Here is a 14,545-nt window from a genome sequence, read left to right on the forward strand (position 1 = left end):
TTTTACATGCTTTTGTCACATCTGAACTGAGAATCACATTCACAAATAAACAGTGGTATAAAAAGGACCAGCGTATATATTCATAAGTACTGTATTTAGTAAAGTACATGTACCTCTGACTTATACTTCTGCCACTTTATATTTCTACACTTTGTTTATAAATATAGAAGTAAATATTGTACTTCTTACTCCACTACATTTATTCACAGCTGTGGTTACTATTTATTTTGCAAATAAAGATTTTACATACAAAACATATAGTAAGATAATGAAAGATACTATTGATCATGAGACTATTAACCATAATAAAAATGCATCAGTAGGGTAATAATAATCAAATTATATAACATAACATTCTGAAAGGGGCATTTATGCATATTGAGTACTTGTAATTTTGATACCTAAATCTGTTTGAACATGCCTATGACCTTTTTACCTAGGTAAACATTTGAAAGCAGGCCTTTTACTTGTAATGGGGTATTCTTATACTGTGGTATTGCTACTTTTACATAACTGAAAAATCTGATTACTTCTTCCACTGCAAATTTAAAAACAAATACTAATCTGGACATCTATCCTCAGTGACATAATGGATCAAATAAAAACACCAATTCTAATGAGTCATTACTATATTTCTCATGCATTTTGTTATTTCCAGTTGTTATGGTCAGTGGTAGTGGTGTGATGTAAAATTAAACCTGAAATGAAAGCTTTTAACATGAGACCACTTGGCAAACACAGCATTTAATTATGTGGACAAATTAACATGACAGCCAGAAATGTACCCAAAAAAAAAAAGTCTGTCCTCTTGGTACAAATTTCTTCCTTCAAAAGGACAATTCCTGAAAGCTGATAATATTCATTTAATATTTTCCAAACATAAATCATCGTACCATGACGAGTTAAAGTTGAATGAGAAGGCTATCTATTAGACTTCGATAGAAAACAACGAACCCTTTCAAACAGAAGTTTTAAAAACAGAAGGTGTCTTGTACATTTTATTTAAGGGCTGCCGAGGGTACAGTTTGTAAAATGAAAATAAAAACATTAATTTACACAACAAAAGTTTAATTTCAAAAATTAAATAAATAAAATTTTCTTCGAGAGAAATCCTTTCTTCAAAGCAACAGGCCCCTAAAAAGAAAACAATAATTACTTCATCTAAAATAACAGTTTCCACTTCCACTACACTGACTTGTTCATAGACATGACTTATCTGAAGTCCCCCCCCCCTACTGCACTGATGTAGGTGTTTTTAGCACACCCTGACGTCCCTTAAGTTCTGGTTACAGGTTCAACAGAGCACACTACTGATCCCACTTAAGTGATGCTGGGTGCAACAGACTTGAAACGTTCAATCAGAAGAGGGCACTGTAACAATGCATTTCAAATTAATGGGGAAAAAATACTCTAAAAAAGATGTTTTCCATTGTGCTCCAAAATTGTAGCCCACTGAAAGGACACAATATCAAGCAATAGGCCTTTTTCATGCAGACATTTTGTCTGAAAGCTCGGCTCTGTTCTATCAAAGTGTGGAAAAAGTGAAGCACTGAATACTTTCACCAGTGACACTGAGCCAGCATGCACAAAACCAGGACCCTGAAACTCAAGCAGCTAAACGTAATTCATTCATTTTGTTATTTACACATTTGCTTCTCGTACTGTGACATGTCAGAATGTCTCCTGTGAGGAAGGCCTGTGCTTGTTTTGTACCAATTGTCAATTGAAAATTTCATCAAAATGACAATCATCTTTCAGACCACATGGGGGCAGCATTTGTATATTCCTGGATACATGTTCATATTTGGGTCTGGTACTATTACTACAATTCATTATGATAATTATAAGCAACAACAATTATAATATTCACATTATAACCCCTAATATAACCTGCCTGATATTTACAGTATGTGTTTGACATAAGCATTTAGACCCTACCGTGTTACACTTTCTTCCCAACCATTGATACAGTGCATCCGGAAAGTATTCACAGCGCTTCACTTTTTCCACATTTCGTTATGTTACAGCCTTATCTTATTCCAAAATGAATTAAATTCATTATTTTCCTCAATATTCTACAAACAATACCCCGTAATGACAACGTGAAAGAAGTTTGTTGAAATCTTTGCAAAATAATAAAAAATAAAAAACGAAAAAAATCACATGTACATAAATATTCACAGCCTTTGCTCAATACTTTGCTGAAGCACCTTTGGCACCAATTATAGCCTCAAGTCTTTTTGAGTATGATGCTACAAGCTTGACACCTATTTTGGGCAGTTTCTCCCAGGACCTCTCAAGCTCCATCAGGTTGGATGGGGAGCGTCGGTGCACAGCCATTTTCAGATCTCTCCAGAGATGTTCAATAGGGTTCGAGTCTGGTCTCTGGCTGGGCCGCTCAGGGACATTCACAGAGTTGTCCCGTAGCCACTCCTTTGTTATCTTGGCTGTGTGCTTAGGGTCGTTGTCCTGTTGGAAGATGAACCTTCGCCCCAGTCTGAGGTCCAGAGCGCTCTGGAGCAGGTTTTCATCAAGGATGTCTCTGTACATTGCTGCATTCATCTTTCCCTCAATCCTGACTAGTCTCCCAGTTCCTGCCACTGAAAAACGTCCCCACAGCATGATGCTACCACCACCATGCTTCACTGTAGGGATGGTATTGGCCAGGTGATGAGCGGTGCCTGGTGTCCTCCAGACATGACGCTTGCCATTCAGGCCAAAGAGTTCAATCTTTGTTTCATCAGACCAGAGAATTGGCTTTGCGAAACATGTCCAATCAACTGAATTTATCACAGGTGGACTCCAATCAAGTTGTAGAAACATCAAGTATGATCAGTGGAAACAAGATGCACCTGAGCTCAATTTTGAGTGTCATGGCAATGGCTGTGAACTTATGTACATGTGATTTTTTCGGTTTTTATTTTTAATAAATTTGCAAAGATTTCAAACAAACTTCTTTCACATTGTCATTTTGGGGCATTGTTTGTAGAATTTGGAGGAAAATAATGAATTTAATCTATTTTGGAATAAGGCTGTTATATAAAATGTGGAAAAAGTGAAGCGCTGTGAATACTTTCTGGATGCACTGTATGATTTCAGTAATCTGGATTTTACCTGAAAATGTATTTATTTGATATTCATGTATTTAAAAAAAAAACAACCTGGCAGGTTTCCAATATTGGTCCAAGCCATCTGCTCTAAACACCACTCAGAAGGGTTGAGACATCTGTTGAATGAAGAAGAAAGTGATAACGTCTGAGTTCTTACAATATTTTTTCTGGTTGAGACTTCATGGAATAAAAAGTATAAAGAAGCACTACAATTAATTTGCCATTCATTTAACATTTTTCAGTTACTTAGGGACATCTCGTGTTAAAGATTCAACTTTTCACTTTAGACAGATTTCCTCATCTGAGGCGTGTTTACCCAGACCAACAGATTTTGTGACAGCCACAGGTGGTTAAAACCTGAACAGCACATCATGCCAGTTATGTTAATGGAATAATGGCACAAGTGGGGGAACTATTAAAAAAACCTCTTTCCCCTTGAATTATCCAATCAGATGACGAGGTACTTGTAAAGATGGTTTGAATGTCTCGGATGTTACACTGAAGACAATCAAATGCTTCGTGTTGATTGCTAGTTGTAATTGTAGCGTATTCCTGCCATATCATTTCAGGAATTAAACATGTGTCTGATTGCCTATTGTTTGAAGGGTCTGTATTTAGACTTGTATATGAAGGCTGCCTATCTTGTGTTTGAAAGGTTACACCATTTGTCTACAACTGACAGAAAATTTTGCATTCACTGAATTATGTAATTAAGTGAGCTCTAAATGAACAAAACATACATAATAAATTGATTTTTATTCTAAACACAAACACAAAAAGCCTGGGGGAAACCATTTCAAGCCAACATACCAAAGAAAAAAAACCCAATGGCAATATAAGACTAACTGAGTTTTCACAATACTTACTCCAATAGCTGCAGGAATTCCTTTGACATTTATGTTGACAGCCAATCTGTTATGCTCAAAACTCAAATGTTGTATGGAAATGTTTTATGAAGGTGAACACACATCCATTACAGGTGTGGAATCAAAGCATCTGACCACTGCACCACTTCGATGGTCAGTGTTTGTTTTTTTCCACCTTTTTGTATTGTGTATTACTCTGATTTTGACCACCCTACTGTACACATCACAGTTTATATATTTATTTTACTACCTATTTATAATATTTGTATCCATTACAGTATATACTGTATATGTATATGCAATTTATATTATATATTTTTTATTCCTATATTTTAGCTGCTGCACTATTTTATGTCTTGGATTCTAATTAGATTTTGTTTCGCTTGTGTGATTTTTCTTCATACATATTTTTTATATACATGTAAAAACAGTTGGAGAGAGTCTGAGATCTTCAAGAATTTCATTGCCAACGACTGCTTAACTGTCATTGTTGTGTGATCATGGCAATAAAAGAACTTGAACATAAAGTGGGTGGACAGAAACCCTAAACAATACACGGCACAGTCAGGCAAACTATGATAGCAAAACCACAGACTATTGCCTGAAAATGACCAGAGCTGACTCCCCAATTCTTTGACACAGTATCAACAAATACTGAACATTGCAAGCTTCAAAACTGTAATATTGATTGGAGCTATCTAGCAGAGTTTCATGAGCAGGACCACACCTCAACCATGCCACTTCCGGCACTTCCATAAATACCTACCTAACACATCTCCTCTTCGCTCTCGAATTCTGCCCCATTTCTCTCTCCCTTTTCCCCTTCTCCTTCCCCCTCTCTGTAGGGTCCTTAGGGAGGTCCATCATGCCCGGGTGCTATGGCGTGTTCGCCACTGAAGCTTTCCCACACATAGCAGCCAACCAAGCAAGCAGCGAGTCAAGCCTCCCACACAATCTTGTTTCATCAATAAATCATTTAAACATGTCCCGTTGATGGTGTTGTCCTTGCTAGTGAAAAGGCTATTGTATTGGACTGTATTATAGTGTACAAATGTTGTTGTTATTGTGTTTTCTCGTCCTGCAAGCAGCCAACTATCTGTAAAGTCAGAATCAGTTTGATCTTGTTTGTCTCCTCTCTCCTTCTGACGCTTTCAGCAGGTATTTCTGCCTCCGGCAGAGACTGGATCTGTGGTTGTCGGCCACCTGCTGCCCCCCGTGTTCCTGCTCGACAACTGCTGCTACAGTTGTTGTTATTGGCTCTGTTACTAATACTGTCATTATTATTCCTATAGCTGTCATTCCTATTATTATTATTAATTTATTATTATTAATACTACAATTACAATTCTACTATTTAAAAAAAATGTAAATAAATTATAGGTGGTATTTGCATTGTTTTCTTGCCACTGTTGCCAAGTGCTTGCTCATGGTGGGATTTGTTGGGTCTCTGTAAATAATATTATATAGATTACGGTCTAGACCTGCTCTATAGGAAAAGTGCAATGAGATAACTTCTGTTATGAATTGGTGCTATATAAATAAAACTGAATTGATCCCAATGTTCTCCAAAAAGCCCTGACTTGGTAACTGGGTATCTGATCCATAGGTATTTCTGTAATGACATTCCATTACAAATGGTTGTTTATGAGAGTGATGTTCACAATAAGGTTTGTTCATATAAATTTCCTTGTTGAAAATTAAGCAGATCAAAATGAATGTGATCTGAGCACTTTTTAATTCATGCAATCTTATTCTAAGTATTCTAATCTTATTCTTCTAAGTTGTTCATTATGTAGCATTGTGATGTTTCTAATATTCTGAAGTTCTTTTTCTGAGTCATGACTGAGGTTTATCCTTTTGACTGATAGACTGAATGGATGAGTGTTTGCTCAACACTGATTCCTAACCAACAGCAACAGTCCATCTTCATAATTGCTGCACTACAACAGCTGGAGTGAGAGCTGATAAACTACAAGCACAAAATTAGGTATAATATTAGGAAAGTTAAATGAGTTACCGAAGTCTGGTCAGGTGCTACTTGGATGATGAACTGGTATGCAGGCATCACACAATGTTGCAACACCAGTCTGGTCATATCTCCATCCTCTGTTACTGGTTCTGGGGGCATAGTGAATCCATCTTCCAAGCGCTCCTCTGACATGTTCAGCAACTGTCAGGAAAAAGTATGTAAGTAAAAATATATCCTTATATATCCTTCTAGTTCTAATATCAAATACTCATCTGCTTTAGGCTTGAAAAGTGAATCCATGACAGTTACATTGAATTAAGGCAAAAAAGAGTGTTACTGTACAATGCAAATACATTTTTACAGCAGTAAAAAAAAAAAAGCATAAAAACCTCGATACCCATCCATATGCTCAGAATGTACCAAACACTGATAGTTTAATCAAATAATGGAGATTACAGATAGAGATAGATTAGATAGATAACAGAGATTAGATGAATTAGATAGATACAGATTAGATATATTAAACAGATTTACAGTTTTTACAGTATTTGTCCTCAAGGAGGAAATAATTTTCCACACAGTGCATACTTAGCACAAAGAAGTAAGACATACAGAACAAATCATTTTTGACACAGGCATTTTAAAGAAAAAAGTAATCTTACCTACACTTATCTACATCCCTAATTCAAGAGTTAAACATTTAAATATTTATTCTTCTAAATTTATTGAACAATTGTATCAAAGGATATTCTCTGTGGCATCAATTTTGGGGGGTAATGAGGAATCATTTCTTTGCCAAGTTAAAGAACAGAGGACAGATTCAACTATATTAGACCCAGGCTGGTATAACCAGTGCGAAAAGAGAAAATAAAGCTAATAAAAACAAAATAATTAATTGACCCTGTTGTAATTGTAGCTAAGATAAATAAGGAGAGTTTCTTACTTTCTAATAATTAATCAAGTCTACAGTGTTGTTGATAAATGGATATTGGTGACATCAGATGCTCAGCAGCCCTTTTCTACAAGGCAAGTGATTGAAAACTCCATTGGATATTTCTCCCTGATTAATTTCAGAGCTAGCTAAAAGAGGATAATAAACATGAGAGATTTTTCATAGCCTTGCAACCCAAATGTTGGTCTTAATGGTTTAATTATAACAGATGTTTTGTTAACCTTTAATAAATACTTTATGCCTTATTAGAAAGTTGTACTCCTATTTCTTTTTTTTTTTTCAAAAGCACCTAAATCTGCAGAGAACGGCACCAGGAGAGCCATGTGACGAGGCAGCAACATAGATAGGAGTGATACATTTTGTGATAACATTTTTATGGATTTTGTCAGTTATATTTGAAACACATCAAAAAGTATAAAAAATGTCTCCAGTGTGTTGGCATTTGTAATGAATGTACTAACATTGTTTGTGTGTGCTTGACGTCCTCATAGACACATATACCCTGTCACAGTGTACAGGACAGCCGTGACTAAAGTCATCTTTATAATCTAACTGTTGAGCTTGCTATCTGACAGAAAATTACTTATGTGCGCAAATTATAATAACGTTAATAAAGTTTAAAGATTTAGCATATGCAAAACTAAAATTGAAATCCAATTCCTCTTATTTACTGCCAAGCCCTACAGTGCAGTGTTTTATACTGCAGTTGGGCTCTGCCGTCCATAAGTATATGTGAAGTAACACATTTTTGTTGTGTTGACTCTGTAATCCAGCTCAATAGATTTGAGATGAAACAGAGAAAAGAGTTTAAAGTACTGAATCTCAACTTTAATTTGAAGGTGTTTACATACACACCAGATCAGTAATATAGGAATCAATATCCCTTTTTATACATAGTCCACAAAAATGAGGGGGAAAGTAATTAAACTTTATTCATTGAATTTAACAGTCAGAATATTTAATATCTGGTTGCTTTTACTGCAGCCATTTTCAGTTTTTGTTTGTTGTGGGGGCTTTTTGCCTCCAGGCTCGTCTTCAGTGAGTGAAACACATGTTCAGTTGGATTGAGGTCATGTGACTTGGACAATCAGCAGCATTTCACTGTAAACACCTCCATGGTTGCCTTGTCTGTATAATTTAGGATCACTGTCCCGCTGCGCTGTATGATAAAATGGGTTTTGATTGTTACACTGTTCATCTAATATGGATGTAAACACCATCAAACACCCTTAAAGCTCAAAATCAGCTCTTAAACCCCATAGCCATTGTTTTATTGTAAATCTAATGTGCATGAGTACAGCCAGAGTAATACATAAAATGGCACTGCATATTTTCAGAATCATTTCATTTTCATTACATTTATGGCATTTAGTTGATGATTTTTGCCAGCGCTGCTGCTCAGTGTTTAATATCACAGGTACATGTAGCCAGGTATATTGTTAGGGGTCTAACCCCAAAGCCACTACATTCACCGGGACACTGAGTAAAACATATGTGGCCTCTGTGCCACCCACACAATGATAAGATCCCCACCTGCCTTGAAAGTGGGTTAGTTCCAATGAGAATTGTAGTGGTTGCTTTACCACATTTACACTCACATCATCCATTCTCCATAGGTCATTGGCCAAACCTTCAGTCTGACCATAAGTGATTGCATTCTTTAGGAAATCAGTCCCACTGCCATCAACCTGAGAAATAGAAAATAACTCTAATCAACATTTCAAAATAATGGGAGTGCTGCCCTTGGAAAACAACAGAGGACATGTGTCCTGGTGAACGCAGTACTTACACTGTCAGTGTCCTGCAAAACTGCAACAAGCAATCGAATGTATTCCGTTGCAGCTTTAAGTGTGTCCACTTTACTGGGCTTCCGGTCTGGTCGCATTAGTGGCACCATGCGCTTCAAGCGGGAGAACATGGTGTTCAAGTTCCTGATCTGCACAGAAAAGAGGCCGAAGTTAACTATGTGCCAGATTAGATCACCATAAAAATCTCTCTGAAGTTAGGTAACCATACTTTAAAACAAAGCAAAAAGATGATGATGAATAAGAACACATAATTAAAAAGTGTTTGAAGCAGTGACATTTGTCTAGACTTCATCCTTCATTGCAATATGAGATATAACTGTTTTGCAAAACCAGGCACATCATGCAAAAGGAATAAAAAGGTATTTAAGTACTGAACTGTCCTTTTTTGCCCTAATTTGATCATAATGTACTGTGTGCAGTTTTCTATACAGCAAATCAAGAGGGCTCTATACAGAAACTGGTGCAGCAACCCAAGCCAGCAGACGGATCCAAGTGAATGTTACACTAACCCTTTCATATCCCAATATCAATACAAATCATTACTCTCACAATACTATTATAATGAGGCTTAATATCTTCCAGACACCAAATTTAGACATGTTTGACATATGAGAATGGAGGAAAACTGTTTTTACATCAGAAACCTTTTATATCCATCAATTTATTTTCCAAGTCTTATTGCGTTTATGAAATTCAAGTCTGCTTTCTCCCACTTTATGCCAAACTGCATTTACAAATCTTGAAATTTAAAAGGGTCAGGCTTACTGCCAAATACAGAACTCTTAACTAGGATTGCATTATTAAATAATATAGGCCACGGGTAAATTCTGTGCAACAGTCTATGGTATTTAATAATCATGTTGCAACCATGTTGATTAAAACCATGGAAATAAACCAGAACTAGCTGACTGTGGTTGGCCTACTAAGACCAAAGAATGTAGCTGGACAGTAGGAGCTCGGAAAGAAATCTTAAGGATGAAATTTGTGCTGCAGCTGGTTGGTCATATGGTTGGTGTATATGGAAATATAATAACATACAGATTCCTGAAAGGTCTTAATAAGCTATATAGCGTTTACAGCTACGTTAACGCATACACAGGGGAAGGGAACAGCTAACGTTAAGATACCTGCAAGCTAATGTTAGCTAAAGTAACCGAGTTTGACATGAGCTAACCTACTTAGTAAAAACCCTGCTGTCAAACACATTACCAAACATTTATTCGTGGTTCATACAATGTAATTTACAATTAACACTCACTCTTAGTCGTTCCTTGGCGTTGACTAATTCTCTTTTTTTCACAGTTTCATTAAAGTCTTCGGCGACAAAGTACAAGCCGTCCTTTCCTCGTTTCAACTTCTCAATGTTGCTGTAAACAGGGAGTGCAGACTCGCCCGTTAACCGCTTCAAAATATTGCTCATTAATTCCTCCTCTGGCACCTTCATTTTAACAAGTAACATATGTTAAACCAGAAAATCTGTTGCTTTTTATTAGTACTTTCAATACTATTATGTCCTCGTACAAACAGCAAAGACAGGAGAAGCGCTCCGGCAGAGCACACCTGTGCTACGTGTTTAATTAGGGCTCTGCTGCCTGCAACTTGAGGCTGTCCATCAAAAGGTGAGTTAAATTTAATGGTTCTACCGGTAAGCTATGTGTTCATACGTTTATGTTCGTTTCATAGAGGCTTTAATTAGCTTACAAACACGATTTTTATAATTCCTACCATTTACCATGTGTTCAAACTATAGACTGTATAAAATAGGTTCAAACCTGCTCAGTGGGTACAGTTTCTCAAGGGAAATTGCGTGCTTTCAAATCAGTTTAAGAAAATGAAGGACAGAGGAAAGGAAATAAGGAAAGTTAAAGGACACAATGAAGGAAGAAAGGGAATAAAGAAATAATGAAGACAGGCGTTAGGAAGGAAGAAAAAGAAGTCTTGAATTTCTAGAGTATTAAATACATTTGAGAAGTAACAGAATTTGCTAAGTCAGACAAAGATTTGATGGAAGGTGCTTTTACCTCCTGCATTTAACTGAATATAATCAGTTCTTTTTTTTTTACTTCAAGGCCCTGTATGTAGCCTACTGCCTTGATCTGACCCTTTAATAAGTCTTTATTACATTTTTTATCATCATAATTAGAGCTAGAGATGGCCTGACCGATTTATAGTATATTGGTACTCATGTAGGCCTATATGTTGGCCGATAAATTTGCAGTACAGAAATGCCAAACTAGGTTTGAGGTAATTTAGAAACTGTGTCACCGTTACACAGTTTGTCCTTCAGAGACCAGTGACCAGTTTATTTTTACACTGTAAAATTTTCTGCTCTGTATGTGTATTGGTCGCCATAAAAAATTTATAAAATTAACAAAAAAAATCTAAGGGATCTGTATCAAGATTGTTTATGTTATGTGTTTGTGTTAAAAATTAAAAAATTGGCCTATATATCGTTATCGGATTTATTTAAACTCCCAAATAAAAATATCAGTGTCAGCCTCAAAAATCCAGTATCAGTCATATTCACCATAAGAGCTTTGTTATGGGGGAAAATAGGAATTTCAGAAACTGCACTGATTGCTGAAGGTCGAGACTTTGTACGTGCCAAGCAGGCTTTGTTTGTTTTCTATCCTGCTTTGTCCCTCCCCTCCCTCTGTTTTCTTCTGTGTCCTCTCCAGGTGCTAACGAGGTGCTAGGCTGCCTGTTGGGCAACCGATTCTGAAGCTGGCCAATCGTTATGCCAAGCCAGCAATAAAAGAAGAAAGAAGAGCTCAGGGGCAGAAACATGGGACTGGTATGTGTGAGTATTGCAATATACAGGAAACAATAGAACGTAATTATCAATTGTCCTAGGTACTTGCAGGAAAGACAGATGCTAAAAAACAAACTGGGAAGAGATCACATCAAAGTTTGGAATAAAAGAGTTACTTCAACTGAACTCAGGGCATGTGGGCTACAGAATCAGAATCAGAAATACTTTATTGATCCCCGAGGGGAAACTCTTTTGTTACAGCAGCTCACTATCATGTCAGTGCACACAGGAATAGAAGTACTAAGCAAAAAATATAATACACTGTAATACAGGTCAGAAAATAAATTAAGTACCAAGTGGGTATAAGTATAAAATTAAAATAAGTGTGAAGTACAAAATGGGTTTACCGGTTGATGATAATAATACGGTATAAAGTAATAGTGCACGAACTGTCAAGTGTAGCTTATTAAGATTATAATGAGACGGAGGATATTGCACAGCAGTTATAGAAGTATGACTAAGTACAGGGCAAACGTGGAAAATTTCTAACGAGAAGTATATGGAAAGAGGTTGGATGTTAGGTGACGTTGGAGTACCCTGTACATTTTTTCACTCACGTAGTTGAGTCTGTCTAGAAATACTCGGATTAGTGGTTGGTGCCACCTCTAAGTTTTGTACAGTTCTTGTTGTAGATAAGATATTTGAGCCTTTTTGTTTGTACTTTTGTTTCTAGAGGTAGCTTAGCTAAGGCTGGTTTTGTTGTATTGTTTTCACCTCATTTTGTTTGGTACAACCTACCCTGGCCAATCCTCACCCATACTTTGACAACCTTTGTACTATGTTCATGGTATTTTGTTGGAAATAAATCACTCACTGCCACTTTGACTTAGTTGCTTTGATTGTCATCTTTGTTCATTTTTATTAACAAGAGACGTAAAACTGTATCAGTCAGGAATCTACAGAGTTTTATGCATCTGGCCCCTGGTCTTGTGATACACGGACAAATGTGTTTCCCTGAACGTATAATTTACAACATTCTTAATATATCTTACGTGTCAGTTAACTGACAGTTACCTCTGTGATGTGCATCGTATCTCCACTACTACAATACTTACACCTGACCAGCAATTCACCTGTCCAAGGCACAATATCACTGTTCCTATTTACAGTGGTATTTTCTGGTGGGTGAAATTCAAAGTGTATTATTTGTTTTAATACCACATTATTATTACATATTAAAGTATACAGCAGAAAGTGCTTAAAACTCACTCATAAAGCTTAGGTGACAGAGCTCAAGTCCCAGGTAGTAGTAGTAGTAGTTGTATCGATGCCTGGTATACTTAAATATAGCTAATAACTTGAATAAATTGAGAGTGTGTAATTACGTTATTTGGCCAGACCAGAGTTCTTTAGTCTTTTTAAAATATCCCCTTTGGACCACGGACAAGATAAAATAAAAAGCATGGGGCAAGTGTGAGGTACCTTTACCCAGGTCGAGGAACCTTGGAACTTAAGGTACGGTCACATTACACTTCTATCCAACCAAAGTGCTTTTTTGGAAGCCTGCAAAGCAGACGAATTCAAAGGAGCGTTTCCTGTTTTGCTTGGATCTCCAGCCGGATCTGGCGGACTTGCAGGTTAGCGTTCACCTATGTTCAACTTTGACCGAGCAATAGAAACACTGATGATCTGTGTTTGGAAATGGAGATGTTATTTTTCTAGTGTCACCTTGTTTAGTACAATATCACACTAACACACTACAAAGTGTGGTGTTACACTCAAACACTGCTGACGGCAGTGATGGCACACTACATCAGCCATCAACAGGTCATCTTGGAAGCACATTGTTCACAAGAGATGCTGAGCAGTCACAGTCCGTGGTGTCAAGAGGCCCACTCACTACATTGACTGGTTGCTGTTTGTGGACCTGGGTAAGCAGCTTAAGTTCCCTAACTCCACTACACTGACATCAATGAGGCCTGATGTGGCCCTACTGTCAGATGCCTTTAAGCAAGTATGTGTCTCTGAGCTGACTGTGTCCTGAGAAGAGCAGATCAAAGAGGCACATGATAGAAACAGGCCCAAATATCAGGTGTTGGTAAAGCAGTGTCAGAAAAAGGAATGGCGAAAGATCGTTGTATACCCATAGAAGTGAGATCTAGAGGCTTTACTGGCCGCTCCCTCTGCAGACTATTCATACTTGAGGGCAAAGAGGAGAACCATCAAGACCATATCAGAGGCTACTGAAAGAGCATCCAAATGGCTATGAATCAGAAGGAGTCTGATCCACCCTGGCTGGATTGCCTGAGCGAGAGTGTCTGATGCTGAAAGAACTGAAACAATGACCCCAAATTTGAGACCGCTTTCTGAGGCTTCAAGTGTAGCATTAGGTTGGAATTAGTCGAATGTATACGGTGATAGATTTTTCTGTGGAAGATTTCCTCCATTTCACCAGGGCCACAGGTACCTTGAAGAATCTTTACTATGACTTCTAATTGAAGACGTGTGGCATTTATTGATGTTAAGGTTATTGCTGTTATTGTTGGTAAATGTGTTTAAAGACACAAACTACCCTGTGCAACTGAGTATAAAAAGTGAGAGCTCACATGAGAGGTTTTTCGTTAATATACCTATCTGCGGTAAATCTTTCCATTTGTTCTATGCATTTCAATCAGGAAGCCTCTGGTCACATACCAGCTATCTTTTGGTTTAGGCTACTGCCACCCCCTGTGACCAAACTTAACTTTAAAGTTGAGGCTGTAATATTCATCTGATATCTGGATTACTGCTTATTTCACCACAAGGGGTAGCCTGTTTCATTGTAAGTTTTCGTTTTGGAAATGCTAGCATAAAATTGAAATACTCATGTACAAGTCCAATTCAAGTACAGTACTGGATGAAGTTAAATCAACACTTTAATGACAAATTATGAACAAACACCGAGCATTAAAGGTTTCACAGAAATGGCATTTGTTGCAAGGATCTTATCGCGAGGTAGTCCTATTATTTTGTTCACCTCTTGTGCGTCCACTTAGTAGCAAAAAAAAGGGATCACGCGCGCCTTCTCTGCAGCCAATCAGCGCCATCA

At 37.2% G+C, this 14,545-nt stretch overlaps 1 protein-coding gene across 2 annotated transcripts; it reads right to left on the bottom strand.

The window, feature by feature from the left end:
* Positions 1-728: 728 nt before the first annotated feature.
* figla (folliculogenesis specific bHLH transcription factor) lies at positions 729-10,302 on the bottom strand. Of its 2 annotated transcripts, XM_044196618.1 has the most exons (6): positions 9,964-10,302; positions 8,687-8,833; positions 8,496-8,585; positions 5,994-6,146; positions 3,162-3,226; positions 729-1,134 (listed from the first exon to the last, which is right to left on the bottom strand). In XM_044196618.1, the coding sequence occupies exons 1-5, from the start codon at positions 10,162-10,164 to the stop codon at positions 3,209-3,211; spliced, it is 609 nt and encodes a 202-aa protein (XP_044052553.1). In that variant the 5' UTR covers positions 10,165-10,302; the 3' UTR covers positions 729-1,134; positions 3,162-3,208. The 2 variants fall into 2 exon arrangements, with proteins under 2 accessions (XP_044052553.1, XP_044052552.1); XM_044196617.1 differs by lacking the exon at positions 3,162-3,226.
* Positions 10,303-14,545: the final 4,243 nt, after the last annotated feature.

This window comes from Siniperca chuatsi, linkage group LG5, assembly GCF_020085105.1.
Source record: "Siniperca chuatsi isolate FFG_IHB_CAS linkage group LG5, ASM2008510v1, whole genome shotgun sequence".
Lineage (NCBI taxonomy): Eukaryota > Metazoa > Chordata > Actinopteri > Centrarchiformes > Sinipercidae > Siniperca > Siniperca chuatsi.